Below are 15,616 nucleotides of genomic sequence, written 5' to 3'. Positions count from 1 at the left end.
AAAGGAAGTGGGGGATTTTTTTAAAAATTATTGCTCTGTGTTTGTTACAGCCCATATGTATAAGTTTCCCTTTCAGATGAAGAGATGGAGCAAGCTTCACTAAGCACGCGCTTCACCTGTTTTTGAAGTCAAACCTGGAACAGTAGTTCCTCCTCCGTGCTGGTGTCAATGATAAACAAGTCAGACGGGCGGATGCATCTAAAAATGCGTGTCTGTTATCATTGTGGACCTTGTTGTGTTTGTACTGTGCACTTTTCTCAAATATTTTTTTTGTATCAAGATCTGGCCTAAAATGACCTGTTTTGACATTCCTTTCCATCTCCCTTCTCCACTGCCTGCCTTCTCTCGCTCTCTCTCTCGCTCTCTCTCTCGCTCTCTCGCTCTCTCTCGGTTTCGCTCTCGTATATAGTAATAGTATAACAAAAGCAACAAAACAAATGAAAGTTATAGAATTCATCTGAAGATTATCTAAATTATGTTCATATGAAAAGAAAAAGTTAAAACTAAAAGGTAATGAACTTATTTTTCCTCTCTCTCCCTCTCTCCCTCCCCCCTCCTCCCCATCATCTCCTCTTGACTTCCCCTCTCTCTCTGTCCTCCGTACAGCCACCAAGATCCCCACGGTGTCTCAGAAGCCCTCCCTCTTCCCCACGCTGCTGTATTCGCTGGTGCCCATCATGGGCATCGCGGCCATCGCCCTCTTCTCCTTCTGGATGTACCGCCACCACAAGCTGGCATACCCACCCGCCCTGGTGCCCACCCAGGTAAGACATGCAGTACCACCATACCAGTACACCACTCTACCTCACTTCCGGGTATTTCTTGTTAGTGTGCAGAGCCTCAGAAGAGAGAAGTGATGTAGAAAAAAAAGGTCTGAACTTCAAATGGAAAAAAAATCTGTAATTAGCACATCAGAACCCGAGCCATCAAAAGTCATGAAGATATTGCGAACCCAAAATAGAACAAAGAACACATTTGAGTCAATATCGAATTCTCTTTTTTTGGACTGCTATTTGTTTTTGTTTTTTTTGTTCAATCTTGAGTCTCATCTAGGTACTTCACTGATATCAAGTTTTTTTTCCTCTTTTTTTTGGGTTGAGTTGTGATGGGTTTATTCATTTTTTTCCCCAAAGACTTCTGATGGTTTTTTTTGTCTTTCTCACTTTTCTCCTATCATTTCCTCATGGTGAAAGACGTCTTGATGATTTTTCTTCTTCTTCTTTTTTCCTTTTTTTCAAAAAAAGACTGGTAATTTCAGATCTTCTTCCTGTTTTTATACGTGGTATCTCGTTTCAGCCAGGTGTTCTTTTCAGTGAGTTTATGTGTCACTTCTTTTTTTCCTTTTGAAGAGATTGTCCGATTAGGATGTTCTGTTCCTTGAAGGCTGAGACGGAGCAATTGGTGCTATCCTTCACATTCAGATGGCAAGCATGCATCCATGTTATTCGTGGAATGCTCTCCACTAACATGTAGCTGTGGGTGTCCATGCACATGTAGTCATGTTGGTGTCTCCTTGTCTTGGGTGTTGTACGTGTGTGTGTGTGTGTGTGTGTGTGTGTGTGTGTGTGTGTGTGCGCACGCGTGTGTGCGCACGCGTGTGTGCGCGCGTGTGTATGCGCGCGTGTGTGTGTGCGCGTGTGTATGCGCGCGTGTGTATGCGCGCGTGTGTGTGTGTGCGTGTGTGTGTGCGCGTGTGTGTGTGCGCGCGTGTGTGCGCGCGTGCGTGCGCGCGTGCGTGCGCGCGTGCGTGCGCGCGCGTGTGTGTGCGCGTGCGTACGTGTGTGCGTGCGTACGTGTTTCGTTGAGTGTATGTTTGTGTCATTGAGTGTGTACAGTGTGTACAGTGTGTGTGTCCACATCTGTGTGTCTGCGTTTGTGTGTGTGCATTCCTCTTTTTCTTTTTTTTGTGTGCCCTGAGCCTGGTTGTCCTGGTCCTCTGCATTCTGCTGTTGCGTGTCTCAAGCTCAGCTGTCATTTGGGGAGATTTTCTCGTCCCTTCCCTTCCCTTCCCTTCCCCACCCCATCCCCATCCCCATCCCAGCCTTCTCTGTTGACGGGCAGCTCCCATTGACATGAGCGACAGTAATTTGTTGATCTAATGTGTCCAGTGTCACACACCCTCCCGCTCCAACACACACGTCCATCAGTCTCATAACCAGCAAGGCCCCTCACAAGACCACACAGAGCAGAGCATAGCAGACCACGCCGGATGCTGTTTTTTTTTCTTCAAACTTCATTAGCTTTCCCTGGAGTAGCTATGATCTTATTGTTGGGGAATTGGCTCTTGGGATTAGTGCTGAGGGTGCGAATCCCGCTCTGTAAGTTTACCCCCCACCTTGCTGAGGTTGCAAGTTGGAATATATTTGCTCTTTGACAAAGCGTTTATGCAGTACGTGTACGAACACAACACAACACACAACGACCGCTATCCCCTAGTCAAGTCTATGTAAGTAGTTGTTGTAGAACACCGGACTGGAAAGTTTTAGCATCTGATGTCAGGTGTGGTGAAGTAGGCTACATTTTGCGTTGGCTAGTGAAAAAGTCATGATTATTTTGAAACATTTTTTAATTTCAGGCATACATGTTTTTTTTCCACATGTCTCAGCTGGTAGGTGCGTTGGAGATAACCCATAGGTCGTTAATCTGAAAGGCTGTAAGACTCCCGCACTCTGACCATTTCGCTTTTGCTTTATTCACATAGTTTCAGTCTTAAAGCTACTTCACATAATTTATTTGTGTATTTGTGCACAGTGCCATGCTGCACGACACCGCTGGTCTCTACCTGGGTACCGACTACAGCAGTCAGGCCGAGGAAGCAATCTTGCTTACCTTCCACCTGTCTCCTTCTGACGTCACAATGACTGTATTTGCACGCTGCCCCTAGAGGTCATGTTGGTATTGCCATAATTAGCGTCACCGCAATGCACTGCACTGCTCTGCTCTGATGTGCGGCTGCTGACGTACTAAATGACGCAGATTATGTATGCCGTCCATGATGCGTAGGCGTGTGCATATGTTGTTAAAGCCAGTTTTGTTTGATCTCAGTGGTGGCTGCTGGCCCTGTCGCATTGCCATTTTTAGACTTCAATAACTAATTTCACAGGGCGACAACAATTCAGATTTTTGCTTTTTCATGGTGATGTGCAACAAAACCTTAATAGCAAAAGTAACTGCCCATCTAAATCCCCAATGAAGAAAGACTTAGCCTTAAAGCCAAACACACACACACACGCACACACACACACTGATGGAAGAGATGAAAGGTTTCCACTCCCATCCTCCATGTCCTCCATCCTGCCCACGTTGCCTTGATCGCAGGAAAAAAATTATTTTGGATCCCTTCCCAAATACCATGCCATTGATTTTAGTTTTCTTGGCTCTTGTAGCAGCCAGGCCCCGCTTTCTTTATTTCAGCTGCTTTTGGCCCGCTTTAAGTTCTTTGGTTTTTTTTTTTTCTCTTCAGACTTTGATTAGCTTCTCTTTTTTTAAGTCGCTTTTTGTAGTGCATCCTCTCTCTGTTTAGTAAGTGCACAGAGGCACACGGAAATGGCACAGAGTGCCCTGCCCCTTACTTCTCTCTTATTTCTTTGCTGTCCCAGTATAGGCCATTGTCATTCTTTCCCTTTTTGGCTATTTATTTGCAACATGGTTTATTAGTATTGTGAGTGCTATTGCTATTCTAGTCTGCTCTTACTGCTGCACATGCTCCCAGTTTTTCTTTTCTTTTTCTTTTCTGAGGGATTTGTCATGGTGGCGAGGGAGTATGAGTGCAGTGCAGGCATCTCGAGTTACAGGGACATATTTATCCCTCTGTGGCCTGCGCTGCTGCTGCTGCTGCCCTGCCACCCTCCCCTCCCCCCTCTGGAGGGTTAAGGTTAGGATGACCCCGCTCACTGAGCAGCTTTCCACACAGTAAAAGAGGGCTCTCGAAAGCTTCAGGCCTCCTGCTACTGTTGTAGTGCTTTGCTTTGCGGCTCCACTCTAATTCTACTCTACTCCCCACTACGGTCGCTTGGCCATTTCTCCTTCCTCCCTTTGAGTGGCTGATGGAAAGCGGTGCCGTCACTGCTGCTAATGTCCTTCCTTCAGACGGTTTGGCCCGAGGAACAAGTGACCTCACGTTGGTTGACTCGGTCAACAATCCTCCTTGTGCTCTTGGCTGAAATGTTTCTCTCCACTCAAGAGGGGTGATGTGAAATGACTTGACTGGGCCACTGAGGACCAACATGGTCGCCAAAGTGGCGTGGTTTTTCATGCCCTGAGCCCTCGCCAATGTGCGCATGCATAGTGCTTAAACGAGCAAGACATGGCATCTTTGCTCACTGCACTGTTTTGCCAGCACAGGGCAATCACTCTCAGAAGGGGCTCGATGAGGCATGTGTGTGTGCACAACACAGGTAAACATTCGCCTGTGGTTGGCAAGCCAGACAAGGTGAAATCCAGGCAAATTCACTGGTGCTGTATGAATATGCCTAACTTGATGGCGTAATTTCAAATTCTTTGTGTGACCAGTGCGTGTAAAGGAATTGACAATAAAACCGACTTGACTTGACTTTGTTGGTCTTATGTGAGTGAATTGCGTCTAGCATTGCTTCCCCAACCGCTTTTGCACTCTATCAGCCAATTGGCCATAGGCGTTAAACTAGGTGAAATGCGGTTTGTGGCATTGTGTTACCACCACAGGAGTTGAGAGAACCTCTTGTGTTTCACACCATGGTTCTGTTGGTGGACAAGTCAGAGTCAGTTACTGCATTCATTGAAGGTGCTCATGTAAGGTGATGATATATTGATGGCTGCTCTGCCAAGTGAATATTCACGGCCAAAGGAAAGCGGAAAATGAAGCTTTTGCTCTGCTGTGCAGTAGGATGGCAAAACATTGATTTTGCACCGAAAACAAAAACCACGAGATACAACACTAATATTCAGTATTTTGTTTCTGTTTATTTCATTAGCTTCATGAAAAGGATTCAATTGAGGCAATCATTCTTGCTTGAATATATAATTGGTTCTGTTATTGTTATCCATCAGTGCCTGTTCTGCAATCTATTGTGTAACATAAGGTGCGGAATTGGAGGAGTGTGATTGCCGTAATGCTCTCATGCTCTTATGCCTTCTATCTCAGCAATCGTGGACTGGATCATCCACTAGAATCGGTTAACAAGCCCATACTGTTGTGTAATGATACAATAAAGTGTGCTTTTGCTGTATTTCAGCAATCTCGAAATGGCTCATCCAATAGAATCAGTTAACAAGCGCATGCTGTTGTGTAATAATCATAAATAGCATGGTGTTGAATAGCAATGTTGAGATGATAAGGGAGGAAGCGGCGAGTGGGAGGAAGTCCATGTGAAGACGGTAAAAAATAGACAGAGCGAGTCTTTGTGTGAAGGGACTCATGATGAAAAGAACAAAAAGTTAGAGAGGAAACAAATTTGGCCTATTTTCAAGTCTTTATATGGATATATAACTATTAAGCAAACTACCAGTAATAAAACCATGGAGGAGAGTGCTTGGAAAAGTATCTACATTTAGAGTGCTGTATTCCTAGATAGATAGATAGATAGATAGATAGATAGATAGATAGATGGATGGATGGATGGATGGATGGATGGATGGATGGATGGATGGATGGATGGATGGATAGATAGATAGATCTAACTTCTAACTGAACAGTGTATAGAGTGGACAATAAAATGTATGTATAAATACAGCACCCAGAGTGAAAACGCTCTACCCTGATATTTCACCTGAAGGCCAATCTTTGTAAACAGTGTATAGAGTAGATAATAAAATGTTTATATAAATACAGCATCCAGAGTGAAAAGTCAGGTCTGGAAGCAGCTCTGCGCAGCCAGAGCTCCTGAGTGTGCTGGAGGTAACTCGGTCTTTAAACTGGTGGTCAAGGCTGACCCAGAGAGAGAACTCTTGACTTTCAGTGCTAATAGCCTAGAGCCCGGATGCCTGCCCTTGGCCTTACTCTCTCAAACCTCACAGGTTTTAAGCCATCCTTCGATGCACTTCATCTTGATTCGGGCTTTTTTTCTTTGGTTAAAATTTCGCAATGGTGGTGTGTTGCAGTTGGTAACCGGATTTCTTCAGAATATGCAGTTGTAGATGGTATAATGATTTTGCAGAATGTTATCTGTTGTGAAATGTTTCAAAGCATCGCTAGATGGTGGTTATGTGCCCGTTTGTTGACCCTGCCACTTCCACATAATCTTACGTAGTTACAGTACAATTTTACAGGGCTCAGGACCTTCACACGCCACAAAGCTGAGGCACAACAAAAGGTGACCTCGTAAGCATCTTGTACATGTTTTTTTGTAAACGATTTTCTTTTTTTTTGGCCCTGTTGAGTGCTGTGCCATCCATTACCACCATACAACACGATGTCCTCTAGAAACGTTGAGGGGGAAAGGGAGAAAAACCAGCATTGGTCCATCATTCATGATGACTATGACGATGGTCATCGTATAGACTCCCTCCTCCGCTGTCCTGCGCCCTCCGTCTGCTGCTATCATGTGACTGGACAGAGCTTGTGTTCAGAGCTCTGCCTCTCTACTCGCCCCTAACTAGATGCTTATGCTGGCCATGCGGATGCATTAGGAGATGAGAGTAAATCATCTGCTGTTGGACGTGTCACAGGTCTACATGTGGCTAGGGAGGAGGGGGGCGGGGGTCACCAAGAGCTCCAGTTACACAAAACCCGCAAGAGACACAAGAGATTCACAGAGCTTTAAGTACACACAAGAGTTGAAATGGACCCTTAACAGTGATGCGTGTGCACATGCATACAGACACACGTGCACACATGCTCTCTCTGTCTCTCTCTTTCTCTCTCTGTCTCTCTCTGTCTCTCTCTCTCTCTCTCTCTCTCTCTCTCTTTCTCTCTCACTCTCTGTCTTTCTCTTTCTCGCACGTACACACTCACACACTTGCTCACACACACCTTTGTGTGTCAGTCAGTCTAACATTTCTTAAGGCTCAATCTCAAATGAACAGTAATATCTTTGTTTCTGCCTTTCTTTCCTGGATTAGCACGCCTTTCATATCATGATAGAGGTAAGACTCTGCTTCTACCCATCAGTTATATTTTTCACTCTTTTTTGAAATTATTTTTTACATTTTTCATTTGCCAAGTATTTCATTTACTTTCATCACCTTTATTTTTTCAATATATATATATATATATATATATATATGATTTTTTTTATTTTACACCACAAGCCTTTAAGCTTTTAAGTAATTAAAAAGAAGCCGTCACCCCCACAACATTGATTTCTTCATTTTTTGTCTGTGATAGTTTGGATACAAGAGGATGCTTTTTTATTATTATTCTTTTTTTCATTTTCTTCCCCTCCCTCCTCCTTTTGCACGGATAAGTGTAAAAAAAAATCCTTTGTTCTTACCGGGTTGTTCAGGCCCGGAGGCCAGGATTGAAGTGCATGATCTCGTGAGGGGTGGTGGGGGAAAAAAAGCATTCGGTGCACGCCAACCCCCCCCACCCCACAAACACACCAACCAACCCAACCCACCCCCACCCACCCCCTCCTTCAGCATGCAGTGAATGCAATTCAAAGGTGGCCACCCCTGCCTGCCTGCCTTGATTTCTCTCTTGTCTCTCACTCACTTACGGTAAATGTGAGGCACATTAAGGCTGGAATGAATGCAGGAGGGGAGGTTGTACCGGTACATGTACGGTGGTGGTGTGGCATGTTTAAGAGGCCTGACTGCCTGCCTGCCTGCCTGTCAGCCATTAGGGCCCACTGCATTCCGCCCACTGAATGATGTCGACTGTCACTTAGGGTCACATTCCACTGTCAACTGATCTTTTTTTTTGCTGCATGTGCGCGTGCGCGCGTGCGTGCGTGCGTGCGCGTGCCTATGACTGTATGTGTGTTTGCTTGTGTGCCCATGTGCGTGTCAGTGTGTGAGTGCGTGTGTGCGCAATTGTGTGCCTGTGTGCGTACACATGTGTGTGTGTGTGTGTGTGTGTGTGTGTGCGCGTACATACGTGTGTATACCTGTGTGTGTGTGTGTGCATACTTGTATGCGTTTGTGTATGTTTGTGTGTGCCTGCGCGTGTGTGTATAAAAAGTGAGTGTGCTTAACCTGACAGACTGGTTGAATTCGAGAGAGAGAGAGAGAGAGAGAGAGAGAGAGAGAGAGAGAGAGAGAGAGAGAGAGAGAGAGAGAGAGAGAGAGAGAGAGAGAGAGAGAGAGAGAGAGAGAGAGAGAGAGAGAGAGAGAGAGAGAGAGAGAGAGAGAGAGGAGAGAGAGAGGAGAGAGAGAGAGAGAGAGAGAGAGAGAGAGAGAGAGAGAGAGAGAGAGAGAGAGAGAGAGAGAGAGAGATTCTGGCAGGCAGCTAGGTCCACATGTCTGCTGCGGAGGGTACATGTCCACGGTATGGTGTACAGGCAGGGTGTTAACTGGAGCACCTCAGCAACGTGTTCACCACACTCTTCAGAACTAGAATAGACCCTCCACCCATGTTATTCTACCTTTCAGCCTAACACATAAACACTGACCCATACACACACACAAAACACACACACACACACCTGCCATGTACACCAGTTTATTCAGACTGGCTAGGTGTTGCTATGCAGATTATGTGTGCTCGGCCCCAAAGCCGAAGCTGTAGAAGCCCTTGTGTGTTGTGTATTATATTACCTGGTGGTGGGTGTAGTTTTCCCCCTCCTCCTAAACATGACTCCATGCCCGAGTAGCCCACAGGGAATGTATGTGCTCTCGCATTTAGAGGAGGGGGTGGAGGGAGAGAGAGGGGTAAAAAAAACGCAACACCACACTGGTTGTTGTCAGATTTTTACAACTGCCTGATGATGGCCACTCAAGTGAACGGAAAAGCAAACTTGACCTAGAATAGCGATGGTGAGGGAAAGGTAGAGTGTGCTCGTGCACGCATGTGTGTGCGTGCGCATGTGTGTATGCGCTTGTGTGTTTGTGTGTTTGCAGATGTTTCAACAAAAGAGTGAGTAATGTGTGTGTACACGTGTGTATGTTACAGGAATAGAGGAAGTGTGAACAAGCAAGTATGTGTGTATGTGCACGCGTGTGGAGTCATTTGGGTGGAGGGGGGGTTTGAATGAGTGGTGAAAACTATGGATTGTGTGTAGAGGGGTGCCTTCTCTGTCAGAACGATAGATTATGTGCGTGTGTGTTGTTGGGGGGGGGGGGGGGGTTGTGAGTGAAGTGTATTTTTGTGTGTATGCATAGGGGGTGGATTGTGTGTGTGTGTGTGTATGCATAGGGGGTGGATTGTGTGTGTGTGTGTGTACATAGAGGGTGGTTGAGTGGTGAGAGCTATTAATTTTGTGTGTGTGTGTGTGTGTAGAGAGTGGTAGGTTGGTGAGCGTGATGGAGTGTGTGTGTGTGTGTTCACGTGCATAGGGGGTGGTTGGGTGGTGATGGCAATTGATTGTGTGCGTGTGTGTGTGTGTAGAGGATTAGCGCACTGTATGGTGAGAGCAATGGATAGTTGATGTGGGTTTCTGTGTGTGTGTGTGTGTGTGTGTGTGTGTGTGTGTGTGTGTGTGTGTGTGTGTGTGTGTGTGTGTGTGTGGTGTGTGTGTGTGTGTGGAAGGTTAGTGGTGCTGATGTGTGTGCGTTTGTGTTGTGTGTGTGTTGGGGGGGGGGGGTAGTTGGTATGTGTGGTGAGTGAGGGAGAGAGAGCTAGGGAGGGAGCGATGGATAGTGGGTGTGGGTTGGTATTTCTGCTCTTCTCCCTCAGGCTCTGCAACCGACAAAGTTCGCTCGATCTCGCGGTCTCTCTCTCTCTCTCTTTCTTTCTTTCTTTCTTTCTTTCTTTCTTTCTTTCTTTCTTTCTTTCTTTCTTTCTCTATCTTCTCTTTCGCTCTACCTTTCTCGCATCACTCTCTCCCTCTCTCTGCCTTTCCATCTCGCTCTCTCCATCTCTCTTTCCATCTCGCTCTCTGTTTCTCTCTCTCTCTCTCTCGCACATTCCCACTCGCTGTACTCCCATGATGGTGTCCTCAGGGTAGCTAGCTAGCTGTGGAAGTTGCACACTGCAATTTCGCAAATATTCCCCTGGCCTATTGTGAGCTCTTCAAGGTGGGCGTCCACCGCTGCATGATGGATGTTTTGCCCTCGTGCACTTCCCACCTTTCCTGTCTCTCGCTCCATCTCTCTCTCGCTCTCTGACTAGATATTTTTGCCCTCTCTCACTCTATCTCTCTTGCTTTCTCTCTCTTTGCCCTCTCTCACTCTATCTCTCTTGCTTTCTCTCTCTATCTACCTCGCTGTAGCTTCTGGCTCTCTCTCGCTTTCTTTCGCTTTCTCTCTCTTTCTCTCTCTCTCTCTCTCTCTCTTTCTCTCTCTCTCTCTCTCTCTCTCTCTCTCTCCCTCTCTCTCTCTCTGCCTCTCTCCTACCTCTGTTCCTCTCTTCTTTGCTCATTTTTCTTTTCTTCCTCTCTTTACTCTTCCTCCCCCACCCTGCCTTTCTCTCTGTTCTTTTTACCATATCTGTCTCTCCTCTTCTCCCTACTCTCCTCTCACTGTTTTTCCCCTCTCCACTTCTCCCCCTACGTATATTTCATTGCTCAATCTTTGGGAGCTGTCACTCAAACATGCACGCATGCACGCACACACGCACGCACACACACACACACACACACACACACACACACACACACACACACACACACACACACACACACACACACACACACACACACACACACACACACACAAATACACATAGCAAGCACACACACACACACACACACACACACACACACACACTACACACAAAAACACGTGCATGCAGGCCAATGCAGAGCCTGTTCTTGGGTGCATGCCATTAACGACCACCACCTCCACTGCTGGCACTGGAGCCATGACAGCCTGTTCCCCCTTAAATTGACAGCCCAAATAACCCCCCGCCCACACTACACCAAACACACTCACACACACACACTCACACTCACACTAACACACTCACAAACTGCACATTTACCAACCACACCACACACCGGAAATCGCCCTGTCCGATCGAGTCGACAATTTCTACCAGGCTTCTATTACAAATCTGTGTGTCGATGATCTATGCATGCCAAAATCTCTGAATGTTGATAATTCACACTAACAACACTGAGCTTTGCAGCCTTTTGTTGTAGATGGGCATCTGGTGTAGATGCTTTTGCTATGGCGTCACAGTCACTGATTAAGACTAGGACGTTACCATTTTGTTTTTGTAAAAAAATAATAATAATAGAAGCTCTGTATGAAAGGGTTAAATTGCTGCTCATGGTGTGTATGAGCCATTAAAGTGTACCAACCAACAGCATCCCCTTTTTGGGTAGAAATATCTCCACACGGAGCCACAGAGCTCTATCTAAATCCTGCCGCCACAGTCAGTTGAGTCAAGTTGAGTCGGTCCGTTGTGGTGCATAGCTTCTAAAAAGGGGATTTCACTGGGTTTGATAAGGGAGAGAAACGGCCCTGGAGGGCTTAGGAAGGGGGTGCGCACGCACGCACTCACGCTCGCACGCTCGCAGGCTGCATGCACGTACCCTGTATGCACGCACTTAGGATCTCTCTCTCTCTCTCTCTCTCTCTCTCTCTCTCTCTCTCTCTCTCTCTCTCTCTCTCTCTCTCTCTCTCTCTCTCTCTCTCTCTCTCTCTCTCTCTCTCTCTCTCTCTCTCTCTCTCTCTCTCTCCCCTCTCACTCTCTCCCTCTCCCTCCCTCTCCCTCTCTCACTTTCTCTCTTTCTCTCACTTTCACCACACACACACACACACACACCCCTTGTTATTTTGCTGACGGTCCCAAAAAAAGGGAACAGGGCTCTCTCCGGGAAGGAAAAAAGTGAGAGGCCGGAGTAGGTGTGTACGGGGGTCGTGTTCACACGGCGCGGTCGGTCGGCCAGAGAGAGAGAGAGAGAGAGAGAGTCGTCCTGGCGAGCGGAGGGGAGGGGAGGGGAGGTCAGAGGCATAATGGCTGCCTAACGAGGCGGGCGGACGTTCGTAAAGGTCACCGTTGTGCTCCGCTTCACGCCAGCGCCTGCATACAGTACACTGCACTGGTCAGCAGGACGACCATTGTTCCTCTCTCTCTGTCGCTCGCTCTCGCTCCCGCGCTCCGTCGCCCGCTCTCTCTCTCTCTCTCTCTCTCTCTCTCTCTCTCTCTCTCTCTCTCTCTCTCTCTGAACAGGCCGCCTGCTCTCCTGAACCCCCTCCCCGCTTTACTTGCGCACTTCCACTCTCTCGCACTTGTTCTCTCATTCTTGCTCTCCCTCCATCTTTCTCATGCTGTGAAATGACCCCCCATCCTTCATCTCTCTCTCTCTCTCTCTCTTTCTCTCTCGCATGCTGTGAAATGCCTTCCTTCATCCTTCGTCTTTCTCTCTTTCTCTATCCCTCTCACTCACTTGATCCTCTCTCTCTCTCTCTCTTTCTCCCTCTCTCTCGCTGTAGAAATCTCCCATCCTTCTTCTTCTCTCTCTCATTCGTTTGCTCACTCTTGCTCTCTCTTTCTCTCGTTCTCGCTCTCTCTCGTTCTCTCTCACACATGCGCATGCATACACACGCACATACACTCACACACGTACAGTATGTACACACACACACACACACACACACATGCATACATACACACTCACGCATGCATGCAGCGCCTCCCACTCTCCTCTCAGGCAGCCAGCTCATGTCTGTAAAGTAGGTCAGCCTCTCTCTCCATCCAGCCAGTAGTCCACAGGCAGTAGTTATGGATTATATTTAACAAGCTCAGGACTCCAACTCCCATAAGCCCCTTCTGTCAGAGCTTTATGAAGCTCAGCACCAGTGAAAATGCACCCCTCCCCCCACCTCAGCAGTACACATTTGCTCTCCTCTCTGTATTTCTCTCCATCTATAGTTCTCTCTGTTGTGCTTTCCCTCTTTCTCTATTTGTCTCTCAGTTTCTGTCGTTCTGTCGCTATCTTCTCTCACTCTCTCTCTCTCTCTCTCTCTCTCTCTCTCTCTCTCTCTCTCTCTCTCTCTCTCTCTCTCTCTCTCTCGTTGAGCAAGCACACATGACATGCAAGATATATACTGCATATATTGCATATATTTCTCTCTCTCTCTCTCTCTCTCTCTCTCTCTCTCTCTCTCTCTCTCTCTCTCTCTCTCTCTCTCTGCTTAAAGGAAATCCTTCACCACTCTGTGCCAGTGGTGTTCAGCTTTAGCCATATCTCTCTCTCTTTCAGTGCAGATTGTGGACCAAGATGGGAACAGATCCACCTTCGCCAAGTAACCCGGCCGCCTTTTAATCTTTCTCTCCATACCCTTTCTCTTCTTCCCTCTGTTCGCCCAGGACCCCGGCCCTATGCCGCCCTCGCCCATCCTGGGCCAGAAGCCGCTGCAGTTGCTGGAGATCAAAGCCAGGGGGCGCTTCGGGTGCGTGTGGAAGGCCCAGCTGCTCAGCGATTACGTGGCTGTCAAGATCTTTCCCATTCAGGTGAGCGAAGTCGTTTGGTTTCACCCCACCCCATGCTATGCTATGCTGTGCCTCTCTTGTGGGCCATGGTCTCCCAAAGAGAGCCACGTGGCTCTAAACCCATCAGGGTCAAGCTTTATCCAGTGAGTCGCAAAGCACCACCGCACGGTACAGCACCACAACACGCAGCCACAGTTCACCCAGTTCCAATTAGTCAGCTACTTTGCAGCCTACATGCGAATCTGAATTGACACAAATTCCACAGAGGCTTACATGTGTGTTTGCATGGGTCCCTCTGTACACTCCCTTGCCCCATAAAAAAGGCATTGCAAGTGGTGTGTCATTACACAAGCATTGGATCATTGAACTTAATTATGAAATTATGTTCATTTTGTCATATGGTCCCAGTTGTTATGTAGTGTTGGTGTAAGTGTGGTTAAGTTTTGTACACTTTCAATCACAAGGAATGTGGTCCTTTTTTGGTCAATTTTGTTTCTGATTTGTAGGTAAGGTGTTTTTGGCTTTCTAGGGCATCAGTATATTACATTTTATTTTTAATATCTTGTGTTAACTCATTTGCTTGTTTTTTTATATATATAAGAGGCTTTGGGGTTTGCCGTTGAGTTGTTTGGGGTATTAATCGTAACAGTCACTAAGTATTATGGCATTTTGTGAAGCGGCTTATAATCGGATATGTGATCTGACGTCAGCACTACTGTCTTCATGTGTGTTTTGTTTGAGTAATTGTCTTACAATACTGTGCCATCCGTGTAATATCTTGAGTATACGTTGCTGCCTTCGCGCTTGTTTTGTTTGTGTAATTGAGTAGAGTACTAGTAGAGTGAGTTTCTCATCATGGTCTTTTTCTCATGTTTGTGTTATTGTCTTATAATGCTTGCCATATAATCAGTCAACGTTGCTGACATAACGTTTTGTGTTTTGTTTGTGTAATGGTCTCATAATCGCTGTGTAATATCTGTATTCTATATCTAATATATCTGCTGCCTCCATGTTTGTGTTTTGGTCAGTTTCTGTATGTTTCTAGTGTCTAGTTTGTCTTCATGGAGTGTTTCTTACCTCCTTCCACTCTGTCTAAAACAGGACAAGGAGTCTTGGCAGAACGAGTATGAGATCTACAACCTGCCGGGCATGAGGCACGAGAACCTCCTGCACTTCATCGGAGCCGAGAAGAGAGGCAGCAATCTGGACATCGAGCTTTGGCTCATCACTGCCTACCACGAGAGGGTATGACTGTCTGTCTGTCTGTCTGTCTGTCTGTCTGTCTCTCTCTCTCTCTCTCTCTCTCTCTCTCTCTCTCTCTCTCTCTCTCTCTCTCTCTCTCTCTCTCTCTCTCTCTCTCTCTCTCCCTGTATCTTTTTCCCTCTCGTTTTCTGTCTGTCTTTCTCTCTTTCTCAGTGACCCCCACCGCCACCCCTCTTCCACCCCCACCCATCTACAGTTTCCTGGCTTCTCCCGTCTCCCTTTTCCTCTCCCTCTCTCTCTCTCTCTCTCTCTCTCTCTCTCTCTCTGTCTCTCTCTCTCTCTCTCTCTCTCTCTCTCTCTCTCTCTCTCTCTCTCTCTCTCTCTCTCTCTCTCTGTCTCTCTCTCTCTCCACCTTGGACTGCTTGGGATGGCCGATAAGCAAAGCCTTTTGACCTTCCTTGTGCTCCGGCTACCATCTTGCCCTGTTGGTTTTACTCATTCAATTACTTTGAGTGAGGCTCACTTGGCGGCCTAATTGAATTTGGCCCCGCTGTTTCACAAGGCTTGCGCTTGGAGAGGCTTCCTTGTCGTTCTAAAAACCCCATTCCACTCCTCCACTCCTCCGCCCCTCCCATCCCAACTCGGATCACCTGACCAATGAGAGTCATAAGGCCCGTGGAGAATGCAATTAGGCGCCATTATCAAGTGACACAAGGCATAATACACAAATCTAAGTAACTTACGTGAAAGCCAAGCAAAAAGCAAGTTAAGTGCAGGTTAAAACCAAGGGAGATCCATCCTGCTGTATATTGTTTTTTTTCCCCTCCCTGTGGCCATAATGGCTTTCTGGCCCGTTGGGGGTTGGTTGGATGGTGGGGGTTGGGTTGGGTTGGGATGGGATGGGATGGGATGGGATGGGATGGGTAAGTCTGTAGTGGAAAATGTGTCCGCTAGTGG

At 46.9% G+C, this 15,616-nt stretch overlaps 1 protein-coding gene across 1 annotated transcript in view; it reads left to right on the top strand.

The window, feature by feature from the left end:
• Nucleotides 1-15,616, top strand: part of acvr2aa (activin A receptor type 2Aa) — a 58,091-nt gene that overhangs the window by 29,324 nt on the left and 13,151 nt on the right. Inside the window, exons 4-6 of the mRNA XM_063214237.1 lie at nucleotides 607-764; nucleotides 13,334-13,477; nucleotides 14,558-14,701. Coding sequence (XP_063070307.1) covers nucleotides 607-764; nucleotides 13,334-13,477; nucleotides 14,558-14,701 — 446 coding nt within the window. The remainder of the gene's footprint in view (nucleotides 1-606; nucleotides 765-13,333; nucleotides 13,478-14,557; nucleotides 14,702-15,616) is intronic.

The sequence above is a fragment of the Engraulis encrasicolus genome, chromosome 13 (genome assembly GCF_034702125.1).
Source record: "Engraulis encrasicolus isolate BLACKSEA-1 chromosome 13, IST_EnEncr_1.0, whole genome shotgun sequence".
NCBI lineage: Eukaryota > Metazoa > Chordata > Actinopteri > Clupeiformes > Engraulidae > Engraulis > Engraulis encrasicolus.
The sequence above is the reverse complement of the archived record's forward strand: the minus strand, read 5'-3'. Positions and strand labels throughout refer to the sequence as shown.